The following is a 13,752-nucleotide window of genomic DNA, read 5'->3' as shown; positions in this document are numbered from 1 at the left end:
GAATTTCGTGTAACTGGTATCAAAAGGACGGAAACAAGAGGCATACAAATTGTGATACAATCAGTGAATAAACTACAAAACTTACTTGGCATCATTAACCGCCTCCATGACATTCATCTCGCACATCAGCTTCTTGCTGACCCAGTCAAATGCGGCGACATGTCCTCTGTGCCCGGCAAGCAGCAAGTGTCTAGAATTTAACGTTGCAGTTAGGAAAGGCATCTAGACACACACATCTGATGATAACTAAAATTAAGTTGTGAAACTGTTGTTTTAAGGTTCAGCAACTAAACATTATGTTTTAAACAAAAACAAACTATTTTTTTATTTGAAATTCGAACTTTTAGTTTAACACTGTCAATAACAGGGATTTTAGCCACAGTAAAATAGCATTGGCTCCGGCTTAAGCCCTGAATCATTTTCAAAGGTTTTTTTTAGCACAGACTAAATTAAGTTACATTTGCCACACAAAATTTTACTAGTTTTAATTTAAGAAACTTAAAATATTTTCAAGCTGATAAAAAAGTGGCCCCAGCTCCACAAACATAAAAATGGCCCAGGGTCAAAATTATTGGCTTTGAAGCTTTAGGTTTCAAGTCCCCAGTCTTTGTTAATACTACTATTCAGCAACATTACCTTCCATTTCTTGTATAGTCCAAGCGATAAGGTCCGAACTGGTCGAGGTTCAGTTCAAAGAACTTGCTTGCGCTTGCAATATCGGCCGCATCAGCAATGTCACGCTGCTCAATCTGCCACGATTCTTCTCCATCTCCAGTTTCGATAAACCTGAGAGATAAATTTTAGATGCTAAAAAGTGTACATCAACTTGTTTTACTTTTGGGTCTAGTATTGTCTATCGTCACAGAATATTTCATCACACATCATGTGCTTCTTATTGGAGAGTTTGACTATACTTTACATGCAAGACTAATATATATGGCAGGAGTTTGTATTAATAATCAAATCATTGAGACTCTAATCAAAACATTTTTAAATAAATATCTTCATGTAAAGAATTATTAAAGTAACTTAATTCATTGTATGAAGCTGCAAAACACAGTTTTTTTCATGTTCATGACACAAAATGTTTTAATTTATTACTCTTCTAAAATGAAAAAAATATTTATATAAATGAATAAGGGTATGTGCATAGTTGGTAAAGGTTTGTCGAAATTATTTCAAGGACATTATTTTCCACAAAAGTGCCCGTGAAATCCACACAAGCTTTTAATAGTTGTTTAAACACATCTTTGTGAATTCTAGAAAGTTCTTACCCAGCTTCCTCTGTTAGCAGCAGCTCATATCTTGCTGCTTGCTTTATTGCTTTGCTGTACTTTTTCTCTGTGGACTTGAGATTACCTGTAAACATATTAAGGCTTTTGATTATCTTATTCTCAAGTATTAAAATTTTTCACACTTTATATATCTAGTTAATTGTTATGAGTTATGACACAGTATTTAAACTAACTACGAGAATTACAACATTTTTAAACTAAATAATATAAAAATAAATTTAACTCTCAACCTTAAAACAGTATACCAAAGACATTTCAAATACCTTTTAGCTTTTTGTTTAATAGCCTTTTGTTTTATATTTATATATTTCCTCCTTCATTAAATTGCATTTTATTTTATACAGGAATTTTAACCTTAAATAATTTAACAACACAATTTTATTGCCTTTTAAGCATTCGTTTAATTTGCCTGTTACTTTATGTCTTTCCTCTTGCATCTACTTGCATATTTACGCTTCCGGTAGCATTTTGACCCTTATACGTAAAAAACAGTACAACAAAGACATTTTACATACCTTTTAGCTTTTTGTTTAATATGCCTGTTGTTTTATATGTCTTTCCTCTTTCATGTACTTGCTTTTTCTCTTCTGGTATGGGTGCCGGGCCATCATAAGGATCCTACAAAAAATAGTTTTTAATAATTCTTATAGTAAAAAAAATTATTCATTTACATATTTCCAACTAAACCCTATAAAAAAAATTACTGAAATGTTTTCATATACCCAATAATGAACCTAACCTTTTTTCTGCAATTGTAATGTATATTATTATAATTTAATTGCGCACATCATTTTCCTTAAAAAATATGGGGTGTACACTGTTCATTTGCCTCAAAATGCAGACTGGCTGAAAAGCATGTGTTTTTTCATATAAAAGGATTCAAATCACACATTAACAAAAACTGATTGAAACAGTTCTTAGCTGTACTGTAGAAATATTGAAACCATACTCTACAACAAAAATAAAGTATTCATGGATATAATACAATTGAACAAGTGAAAAATATAAAGTAAACACCCTTTTTGACAGTACAGTAAATGTCTACTAAGTTGCAGCTATAAAGTATTTCGCATATAATTGTTACTATATTGTTTTAGATTTAAATTACAAAACATACCCTTTTCACAAATTAAATTATACACTACATAACTTTTCAGATGCCTAGTTAAGATATGTTTTATCTAACCTAAGTTTAATATAATAATTGGTAAAACTGTAGTGTACATAAACCATATATTTTGACCATTTTAAAGATATATATAATAATTTAATCAAATAAAAAGGAAACAAGATAAACTTTTTAAAAGAAAGAAGGTCTATTGCAGGGGTCGGCAACCCCTGGCACGCGTGCCAAAAGTGGTCAGGGCACGCCAAATGATTTGGAAGTGTTCGTGTCACAAATTAGTGGGTTAACTGTTGTATTTAACATTATTTTTTGTGGGCGTTAAACTTGTTGTTTACGACTAACCTTTCATATTACGTTACAATGCCCTAAAATTGGCATGATGTTTACTGCTTTAAACTCGCCATTCTACATTAAAAGTAAGCACACGTGTGTTTTTGTGCGACTGAGAAACCAAGCCAAAAGCGAAACTGGTAGTTAACACTTCTAGGTATCGGCTAAAAAGTGTTGAAGTATATTCCAAAATAGCGGGCTTGTGTTCGTGACAGTTCGTTTTTTTTCAGCAGGGTTAGGGTACCTTTAAAGCTACAGAATTTAACGTCAGATCATTCGTAAAATAGATGTGAGATCACAGCAGGGCTACAGAGTCGGACATGGGCCTCGAGAAAGACTAAGTAAAACTACCAGAGACCGAAGTAAGCAAACTGTAAATTGTAATAGCATATGGTGGTATATTTTCCATGATCCCTATGATTGGATGGATGAATATCCATCTTATTTTAGTTACGTAAATGGGTAAAATACAGGCTGTAGTGTCGGAACCGAACTCGGGACTCGACGCACATTTGGCCGGAGTGGACTCGGGTTGTTTTTAACCGACTCCACATCCCTGTTTGCCAGTGCAAAACCATACTTAGAAAAATGTTCGGCACGCGAGTTGTTTATATTTGAAAATTATTCATAAACTGGCACACTGTATACGAAAGGTTGCCGACACCTGGTATATTGATTATTTTCATTTTCGTATATATATATGTCAAAGTAAAAAACTGTTTTAGAAAAATTTACAATAAAATCCCCAAACAAACCACATATGAAACATAACAACGTAACAGCTGGAAATTATAGCAGATGAACTAAAAAAATTGGGTAACAGGTTGCACAAAAAGTCTAAAGTGCACACAGCTTGTGTATTCATCAGGTGTGCACCTGCCACATAATGCAGACTTCACCAGGGTTGCAACAGAATATGGCGCTGGTCCAAAATCCTAGCACAACAAACATTGTTTGGGTGTGGGTATAGGTGTAGCAATGTTATTAAATAATAATACTTCACCCATCCTCACCCAAACCCAAGTATTATGAGTTATTTTAATATTTGTTTTACAGCCATGGTAGTATTTTAGACCAGCGTCAAAACTGTTTTTATTTTAATTTAAATTGAAAACAACAGTATAAAATACCAAAAAGGTTCTAAATTGAATTTCAGAAAGCACTTTCTAAACATTTATCTTAAGCTGGACATGAAATAAACAAAACTTTTCACAAAGTTATCAAAAAACACAGGTTTTTTTTAAAGATTTTTGATATGCAACTTAAATCAAGCCCAATTAAGGGCTTTCAAAGTTTTGAAAACTTATTGGCAACTCTATGCAAAGTATGGAAAAATGTGGTATATATTTGACTTTTGGGAAAAAACTATCGTGTGCCTATATAGCCTTTGTAATACTTTAAACAGTAAAACACGTTAACGTAACACCTGAACACAATATCATATTCTAATATGTTGTGCCCGTATTATTTACCTTCTTGCTTTGGTCCTTGTTGGGCTGATTTTGATTTTGCTTTTTATAATATCTGGTAGACATTATTGTTTTCTTTTTACTTTAATGTAAAGATATGATTATTCCCTGTTAAACTTGTAAATATAAACACACATCAATTGTCTGAACCAAACGTTACGCTTCGCTGACCCACGTGTTGCTTCTATGAAATTGGGTATTTCCCCAGTTTGTAAATTTCTTTTATTTTAAAATATTGATATCGCAAATAAAAAAACTAAATACTATTTAAATATTTGAAAAAATGTGCAAAAAAGACTGTGTTTCCTAATTTGTTAAAGCGCATAGCTCTAAAAATACGTCAGTGTATCTTAGAGCCAAGCAACCGCGAAAAATTTTGGTTGCTCCATTGGAAGTATTTTTGTGAATCGCAAGTTTTATTGTATAGTCTTCATAGTTCATAGTTGCATATCTTAAAATGACTTTGGCATAAACGAGCTCACCGAAAGAAAGTTCAAAAAATGTATATTTTATAATATTTTATCCGCGACGCACCAGGCAACTTTTCATGGCGCACCTGTTGGAAAGCGCTGGTTTAAGCCTAATTTTTACTGAATTTTGTACAAACGTTTGTAAAGATTCGTCTAGATACCAGCCAATGATAATATTATTCATAGAAGAGATACACCGGCAAGTTTCGCATTGCTATTAGCACGGAATTTATCGTTTAGCACACTTTTGTCGTTCTAAAAAGTTTGACTAAAAATCAGGGAGTCGAACCGAAACCGAACCAGAACTTTATAAACCGGTTTTGGGTCCATTTTTTTTTTTTAATTTTTTCCGAACCTGAACCGTTCTTCGTTAGATTTTAAGGAGCCGAACCTCAACTGAACCGAATATTTTGAAAGAACCTGAATTTGAACCGTACCCGAGCCTGCCAAAAAGGCGGTTCACTCCAGCATGACGTCACAGCTTGTGAGTCAAGTTATGTTATGTTCGAACTTTTATGAAAAAAATGGGAATATTAATTAAATAAAACGTTGATTTTTATTTTTCAGATATTTCAATAATGAGTTGCTGTTTTTTTAATACGTCAAGTAACTTAGATTAAATGACTTACAATTCAAAGATTATTCTCTACTTTTATTGACCCATATTTTTAGATTTAACGCAACTTGTATTGTATCCGAACCGGTTTTGAAATAACGATTGTTGAATCGGAACTTTTAAATTGCTCCAAACCGAAACCGGATTCCGAAAAAAATCTTGAACCCGAACCGAACCGGAAAAGTCGAACGGTTCGACTCCCTGCTAAAAATACATTTTTACCTGGTGTCTTACTTAAAAACAATCTGATTTATGCTAAGCTATGTTAAGGGCTGACGAAATATCCATACTTAGGATTTATGTCAATCCCCAAAAAAGAATGTTTGGAGAAACGGTATCTTCGTACTATCTGGTGGTAATATTTAAATTATATTAGTTCGATATTATTATGGGTCAAATTGAAATAAACGAAGCTAACTTTTAATAGCTACATATTTTAACTGAGTATATTATACCTAAAAAACATATTCAGGTAGTTTATGTTATTGAAGAATATGTACTTGCCTCCTGGTTCGGTAAAAAAAACAAAGACGTTTCACAAAAAGTATTCGTTTGGACAACTTTCATAAAACTTTGCGATAATAAAGATCAACCAAAAGGAACGGGGCAACAAATAAAAAAGCAACGTGAAACAACAATTAAAAATGCATAGGAAAATTAGTCCTAAATACAGGTAACAGTGGCGTTAGTGGTGATTCGCGAGAAATCTTGAGCGCAATATCTAGTAAGCAGTTGTATATAAAATTTGCCTAAAAATGTTTCAATTTAACAACACTTCTATGGCTTACCACAAAATATTACTGTTCAACTGTAAAAATAGACCAGATAAAATTTTGACACACAAAAACCCTTGGGTTCGTATTTTAAAGACGACTAATAAAAAATAAATTGCAAAAATCCCAGTTTCTTGTGAAATCCCTGCGGTAAAAAACACACACCAAATATTATCAAAAACCGGCGGCTTTTCCATCAGCGCGGCAGTCGGAGCCAGCCCACAGGCCTCCATCGTCAGCACCAGAATCATCAGATTCGCCTTTCTTCCAAAACGGCTTCCTGGCAATAATCTGGCCACGGCCGAAAAGCGATCGCTCGAAGCCCCCGATCGGCCCCTTCGCGTTGTGCCCCAGGGTACGCAGGGCCCCCACCACGTCGGGGGAAACCCCAAGTTCCAGGTTGACCTCCCCGGTGCATCCGGCGTGACCGGCGCCGGTAAGAAGGCGTGGGGCTTCCAGGGCCTGCTGTGGGTCCATGCCGTACTCGAGCATGTTGAGAAGCACCTTTGGAATTTAAACCAGTCAGTCAAAGGCAGTCACGTTCATGCAATTTGAAAGCGTAAAGAGCGTTTATTGAAATTACAGAGTTTAATAAGCGAACACGTGACAACGACGATACGATTAGCTTCCTATCAAAAGCCCGCGATCCGAAGGTTGTTCTGCTGCTTTTTTGCACTCGCGCGCGCATTTCGAGCAGTGGACGCGCTCGGTTTTGATGCATATCTGTAGAGCTCGAGTTTTTTTGACTGATTGAGCTTTGCATTGTCGTTATCTTTAGTTGATTGGCGATGTTTAGGTTATATCAGTTTTGATTATTTAAAAAATATCTCTCTAAGGGTCTACTTTTGGTTTTGAATTAAATTGGAAAACTCATCAAAAAGTAGTTTTGAAAAGCAGATCGGATTTATTTAAAAAATTTAAAAACATTATTGAACACCTACCTGCACATGGCCTTGTGGCTGCATGAAGCCTCCCATCACACCATACGACATCACGAGCTCTCCACTATTACAATCGGTCAGCATCGCAGGTATGATAGTGTGGAAAGGTCGCTTGCCGGGTTCGCAGCTGTTAGGGTGTCCTGGCTTCAGACTGAAGTTAAATCCCCTGTTTTGCAGGGTGAAGCCGCAGCCCTTGGGCACTATGCCGGTGCCGAAGCCCATGTAGTTGCTGTTGATGAAGGAACAGAAGTTGCCGTCGGAATCGGCCGTTGTGAAGTAGACGGTGTCGCCCAGACTGCATACGGAATTGTCTGCGAATGTCAATTTTTGTTTAATTTACATCCTTAGGTCATAATTTAATAAGGACGTTTTAGGGAACGTAACTTTAAAATAGCACAAGTGTTAAAATAGATGGGAAATTTGATAATGAATTGCAAAGCCAAAAAGCACTGCACTACAAAAACTTAGTGGACTATAAATTTCCTTAAGCCCAGAGTAAATCAGCTATGATCATTGATCACTGATCAGGTTGGACTGGTTTGTGACATACAATCATAATATTGATAAAGACATAAACACGATTGATTAACTAAATCAAATGCCATAAACACGCTTGTCATAGACTGCGCCCTTGCGACTGTCTTCGATGTCGCGACAGACAGTTCCGGAACCACTGCTTCAATTTGTCCAATTAATTGTCTAAAGTAGAAAGCCCAAGCGGGATTCCCCGATAAAAAAGCACCACTTCTTCTGTATCTGTTGCATTGTGTGATTACAGGTCCATAGAACAACAGGCAAGGTCATTCGGCTTAATATGCATAGGATGTTTTGAGTCTATCGCAGTTTAGACGTGTCATACTGTTGAAAATGTTGTGTTGAACAGCGTACAATCGCAGTTAAGTTTTATTTAGTATTAAGTCGGCTTTTACAAAACCAATTATATTCTCTCGTTAAAAGTAGGTGATTGGTTGCTTGCAGTGTCTTTTAGGGAGTTTTGAGTAACAGAAACGGTCATTTCTCCAACGGTCTCCTAAAATATAGTCCAACATGGTTACTTTTTTAAAGACTTAGATAAAATACTTCAAATCCCCTAATTTCGGAGCAGTCTGTATGTTATACCTTAAAAAACTGCTATTTGTACAGTATACAGTGTTCTTGTTTTTTGCGCATATTTAGCGATTAACTGCGTTTAATTAGAGACAATGTCAACTACATTTTAAGATACAGGCAATAATCGGTTAGGCATTTTATCAATATGTTGCAGTGCTTGGTTTTCGAACATTGTGTAGTGTCATTAAGTTGGTCTGTTTGTCGAGACCAATAGGCTTCTTCTATATAATGTAAACCGGGAACGACATGCTTTGAGCGAAAACAACACCTCTATCCTTAGAGGTTTTGAAATTTCCCGATAAAACAGTCAAATTGCTTACATTAATCGCAAAAAATGTATGTTGTTGATCAGCAATTTAATTAGCTGGGGCAGAAGCCATTTTACTTTGTCCCTGCTTTAAGTTTTTTTGTGTTTCTCATAATTTGATTTTGTGTTTCAGTCAGTACTACATCTGCCGAATTTAAGATAAAACAGTAAACTAAGATGGACAACAACCTATCAAACGAAAAAGATGAAAACTTTAAGAAACCAGACGAAAACCCTTTAAGTGAGGATGGTGAAAACTCCAAGCAGCAGGGCGAAAACCTATTGGATGAGGAAAATGAAAACTCTCAGAAGCAGGACGACAACCCTTTAAGCAAAAAAGGTGAAAACTCCCAGGAGCAACAGAACAACCAACCAGCTGCAAACCCAAACCAAGTGGTTAAAGTCTTTATCTATAGCGATAGAAAGTGCCTTTACTTCGAAAGCGGTCCTGAAATGTTCAAGGCTGTTTTGAACGTAGTTCCAATAATTCTGATTGCTGGGGGATTTACTTACGTCATCTACCAGCTTGGCAAACACAAGAAGTTTCTCGACGCGGCGACAAAAGTTGTAACCGATTCTATTGGTTGGGCCTCAGCAAACCCGTCGCACATATTTGTAGCGGCAGCAGCAGGCTACGTCATCTACAAGCTGGCCAATCACCGTCCGTTTCTAGAAGCCGTGACCAATGTCTTTACAAGTGTCTGCGAAACTGTGATCGGGCTTGTAAAAGGCTTTGGTCGTGTCACTTACGATGTTTTCCAGGCAATGATCTAACTGCTGCCTGCTGATGTTATGATTTTCTTTGTGTTAAGTTCTGTTGGGCGGCCTAAAATAACTGCAAATTGGCAACAAACATTTTTTTAACTAAAACGCATTCGACCTTTGCCGTAAAAATTAGCTTAACTAATATAATTATGCCCTGTGAAAAAGCAGATTTGTTCAAGTACACCAGTCATTGTCTATGTTGGTTGACTTTACGAGTGAGGCGTGCAACCGTTTTGGAGTCAGACAGGATGCGTTGTACTAGAACACTCATTATTCATTAACCGCAATAACCTATATCAGCAATCTAACTGTTTTGGGAAATAAGTTGTGAGGGCCATGAAGCCACAGCTGTAAGCATTGTTGTAAACAAGTCATTTTGAAATAGCTTCAGCCCAGTCAAACCACTTGTAAAAACTTAAGTTCAAGTCACGTCATTTGTAAAAAAACTTTATGTCAAAGTGAATCTTTTTAAATATATACCAAGTCAAGTTTTTTTCAAGTTATAATTAGAGAAAGTCAATTCCACGTCAACTTCTTGTTATAAAAATTGAACCTTAAACCATTAAAATTGGTAAACTCGTCCAATAACTTAACTAAAAAACAAATCAGTTGTATATATATTCTAAATAATTTAGTAAACAAAAAGTTGTCTTTACTTTTTGAAATCACAACTACAAACCTAACTCTATTTCATCCAGTGCCTTTTCAGGATTGATTCTACCAGCCAGTAGTTTGCCGTACTTGGGATCAAGCAAGGTTTCAAGCGGTGGAGATGAGAATTGCGGATCGCCACAGAACTTCATCGCATCGGCAAAACTTAACCTAAAAAGGACAACCGATCAGTAATTCCGGAGTTAACCAGTTTAAAAAAAAACATTACATGTTACTCGTTCTACATAGCATTTAACAGGTTAAAAACAACGAAACATTGAACTAAAACAGGGTGGGCAACCATTTTCTAGTCATGAGCCAAAAAGAAACTCAGAAAAGTCTTAACAGACCGTTATTTTTAAATGTGTATAGACTAAACAACCACAACAAATAAAGGATAAAACTAGGATATTTTGTAAATGAAAAGGGGTCTAACTACATGTTACACTCGATGCAGGAGCAATTAGTGCGCAAAGCAAAAAAATATTCTGCTTTTATCCATTAGAAATAGCCAATCAAAAATATGAGGAATAGCCTCGAGCCCAGTTTGCAAAATAAGTCGGCCCGGATGATTTGCGTTGGCGGACCGGATCTAGCCCGCCATAGTTTGCCAACCCATGAACTAAATATGGAATAAAATGATTTTTTACTTTTAAATTGAATATTTTTTTTAAATCAATAAAGGAAAGTTTGCTCTCGGAATACAAGAGTGATTGAAATACATCACCTGAATGCCTCCGTCAGGGTATGTAAGTAGCTTGTACTGTTATGCTGAAGTGTAGAGAAATCTATGTTTTTTAAAATGTTCAAAGCCTCCAGTGCAACTATTCCCTGGCTGTTTGGTGGCATTTCCCACAATCTGTAACCTTGAAAAACAAAACTTACAATTAGCACTTCAATAAAAATAAGCCACTTGTAAAAAATCCGAGGAGTACTAATAAAGAAGTTTCGTTCAAGACAGATTACTCTGATCCTACACAAAATTGCCAAAATGTGGGCCCTTCGGGGCATTTTACAATCATGTGGTGCCCCTTATAAAAAGTAAACAATATCTACCTTCCTTAAAAAACATTGAAAAACAAAATTTCCTCATATGATGTAAAAAATATCAAAGCCCAAAAAGACATGGGGTATTTAACTCCGGTTATTTTTTATAAAAAAATGCAACCTGGTACCTTTATAGTCGATGCTGATTGGTTCCACCATTTGGGCGGAAAAGTTTTCCAAATCTTGCAGAGTCAGTAATCCACCCATTGGTTTTAGTGTGTCGACAATTGATTCGGCCACCCAACCCTTGTAGAATCCATCCTTTCCATGTTCAGCGATCGTTTCCATCACATTTGCCAAACCGGGGTTTTTGAAAGTTTCACCCAAAGATGGGGTGTGAAATGATTCACCATTATCATCTGATGTATGAGTTTTAAACGTTGATTTGAAAGCATAAACTACTGATTTGCATGGATATTGTATTGATTTACAAAATATCAGTTAAAGTAGTATACATTACCAAATAATTATTCTTTAACCAACTTAGTGATTTTCTTCAACAAAGAAAATATAAAAATATCAACAAATAAAAATTTGAAATGATATTTATATGTCATTTATTCTGCAATTTTTGTGTTGTTTCACAATTAATTGCAAGTCATATTTTATAACCAACATGGTAATTGAAAGGTGAAACTTCTATAATAGTCAAAATAAATTTGTTAAATTTTTAAATGCCATTCATTCTTCAATTCATGTATCGTTTTTTTATCAATTTTACAATATTTTAGTTTTTTATTCTACTAAATTATCACACCTTGAATTAGCATCTCCTTTCCATACAGATTGGAAGATTTGCATAGAGTCTCTGTGGACTGATTCCAATGATGCGCAGTAATGGGGCTGGTCATTTTAAAGCCCTCCCTAGCCAAGTTGATTGAAGGCTGCAATATTTCTTTCATTGACAGCTTGCCGCTTCCAAAAGATTGAACACAGTCCACCCAGCTGTGGAAAATTTAACATTTTTTTAGATTTTTTACAACCCTTCTTGTTTTAGGCAAGATGGGATTGTTATTTAGTAATGTTACAGAAAAAGTTTGAGGGGGATACTTTGACAGTTTTATTTTTCAGCTGAAAGAAAAGAAACAATAATTTAGTTGTTTTGTCAATTTTAAAAAGAGCAGAAAGTAGCAAAAGAGTTTAAACAAAATGAAAGCAAAATTGACACAAAATTTCACTCGATAATAGCAACAAATGGTCTGATTTAATTTAATAAATATTTTCGTATTAATGCCAAAGTTTTACATCACAGGTGCCACAAAATGTTATGAAAAAAATGAAAGACATTCAAGAACTTTTTAAAGAAAATTTGTAGTTTTTCACACTTCAAAGACATAAGACCAAATTGCACTTGCTGTTTTTTTTTTAAATATTATTGAATCACAAAACAGTTTAAATGCCATGGTAAACACATTTAAAAATAGTTGACAAACAATTATTTAACGGCACTTTAAAAACACATAACTTAAACAGGAAATAAAATAAATTCACAGACTATTCAACAACTTTTGGAAAAGCATGGGATTTTTTTAAGACTTTTCAATTAAAAAATTAAAAGACATTTAAAGGTTTTGACTAGGTGAGAGTAAAACACAGAAAAGTAGTCAGCAATTTATTTACCCTGCACAAGTGCCCGGGACAGTTACAAAGAGCGGACTTTCATGATGGGGCTTCTTGTTTTCGCTGTAACCCATCTCTTGCAGAGCTGCGAGGGTTAAACCTTGTGGAGCACAACCGCTCGCATTGATGCCTTTAACCGTTTTGGTTTTTGCGTCGTAAAACAGACAGAAAGCATCACCACCCAAACCTACAAATAATAACTATTTTAGGAATTTTTAGAAATTTGTATCGAAACACAACCTTAATCCATACATAGTACCAGGGGCTTTTATGATAAGTGTTAGCCATCAGAGTTGATAAATAAAAATATTTTAAATATAATTTAAGAATTTTCCAGTTGTATGGCGTAAGTTAATTTAAATTAATTTGTTAATGACTTGACTTCATTATTTTGGGCAAAATGACTTGACCAGGTCTTTTCACTGATTAAATTTTGGTAAATTTGCTTAGTTTCTGCTCGTATAATAGTTTGCTTGTTACATGTAACATTTTTGTTGTTTGCTAATTAAAATATTACTCAGGATAGAACTAACTGGTAAATAAGGTATTTCAAAAAAGACTTGTTTACAACATTTGTTTTAAAGAAAATTGCATGCAGTGTTTTGGTATGGTAAGCCCTTTTCGAAGAGTTTGTTCTCTTTGTCTTGCTTCTGTAATTCTGGTTACTCTGTAAAAGGCCGTATGATTATTCAAATTGACACCTTATAGTTACCTGATTCTTAACCAAGTGATTTGAAGATAACAGTACATCAACATAACAAATTGAATCTGGCGCTGGTCTAGAATCCTACAACATTTATTTTAACACTAACTAAACGACTTGTCACAGTTGAAATTGCAAGGAAGGCATAAATATTCAAGAATAAATGTAATAATAATACTTGAGCAACCCAAACCCAATAGCTAACTCTCACCCTACCCCAAATATTGTTAGCAATATACCCCAAATATTGTTAGCAATATACCCCAACTATTGTTAGCAATATAAACCACCGGACGAAAATATGGATTTATAGGCTAGTGGTCAGCGCCCTGAATCTTAGTTACCTGTTGAACATGGTTCGAGGACATTGAGAGCTGCAGCTACTGCAACTGCACTGTCCGCAGCGTTGCCACCCTTTCTTAAGATTTCCACCCCAATATCGGTGGCCTGTTCTTGACTTGAAGCGACGCATGCATTTTCACATCGCACAAGAGATTTGGATGCAAATGCTGCCATTTTTAATGATGTG

General features: G+C 35.2%; 2 protein-coding genes across 2 annotated transcripts in view; both read right to left on the bottom strand.

Annotated features, from left to right (window-relative positions):
• Positions 1-4,286, bottom strand: part of LOC146132039 (WD repeat-containing protein 46-like) — a 65,615-nt gene extending 61,329 nt beyond the window's left edge. Inside the window, exons 1-6 of the mRNA XM_083397189.1 lie at positions 4,224-4,286; positions 3,628-3,686; positions 1,559-1,581; positions 1,275-1,359; positions 637-786; positions 86-190 (exon numbers count right to left, since the gene is read on the bottom strand). Of these exons, the coding sequence (XP_083253315.1) occupies positions 86-190; positions 637-786; positions 1,275-1,359; positions 1,559-1,581; positions 3,628-3,686; positions 4,224-4,286 (485 nt within the window). The remainder of the gene's footprint in view (positions 1-85; positions 191-636; positions 787-1,274; positions 1,360-1,558; positions 1,582-3,627; positions 3,687-4,223) is intronic.
• Positions 4,287-6,253: 1,967 nt separating this feature from the next.
• On the bottom strand, positions 6,254-13,739 carry LOC146132038 (uncharacterized). Its single transcript, XM_083397188.1, has 8 exons — positions 13,568-13,739; positions 12,521-12,707; positions 11,658-11,845; positions 11,029-11,259; positions 10,581-10,719; positions 9,882-10,024; positions 7,021-7,331; positions 6,254-6,583 (listed from the first exon to the last, which is right to left on the bottom strand). Exons 1-8 carry the CDS (start codon positions 13,737-13,739, stop codon positions 6,254-6,256), a joined length of 1,701 nt encoding a protein of 566 aa, XP_083253314.1.
• Positions 13,740-13,752: the final 13 nt, after the last annotated feature.

This window comes from Ascidiella aspersa, chromosome 9, assembly GCF_963924565.1.
Source record: "Ascidiella aspersa chromosome 9, kaAscAspe10.2, whole genome shotgun sequence".
Taxonomy (NCBI): Eukaryota; Metazoa; Chordata; class Ascidiacea; order Phlebobranchia; family Ascidiidae; genus Ascidiella; species Ascidiella aspersa.
This window is presented reverse-complemented; position numbering and strand designations above follow the sequence as displayed.

Excerpts from the sequence above, each read along its gene's own strand:
- LOC146132038 (XM_083397188.1), bottom strand. The coding sequence starts at position 13,739 with ATGGCAGCATTTGCATCCAAATCTCTTGTGCGATGTGAAAATGCATGC. Across the intron at positions 10,025-10,580 it reads ACCCTGACGGAGGCATTCAG|GTTAAGTTTTGCCGATGCGA; the intron begins GTGATGTATTTC and ends TGTCCTTTTTAG. Across the intron at positions 6,584-7,020 it reads AGCCACAAGGCCATGTGCAG|GTGCTTCTCAACATGCTCGA; the intron begins GTAGGTGTTCAA and ends TAAATTCCAAAG.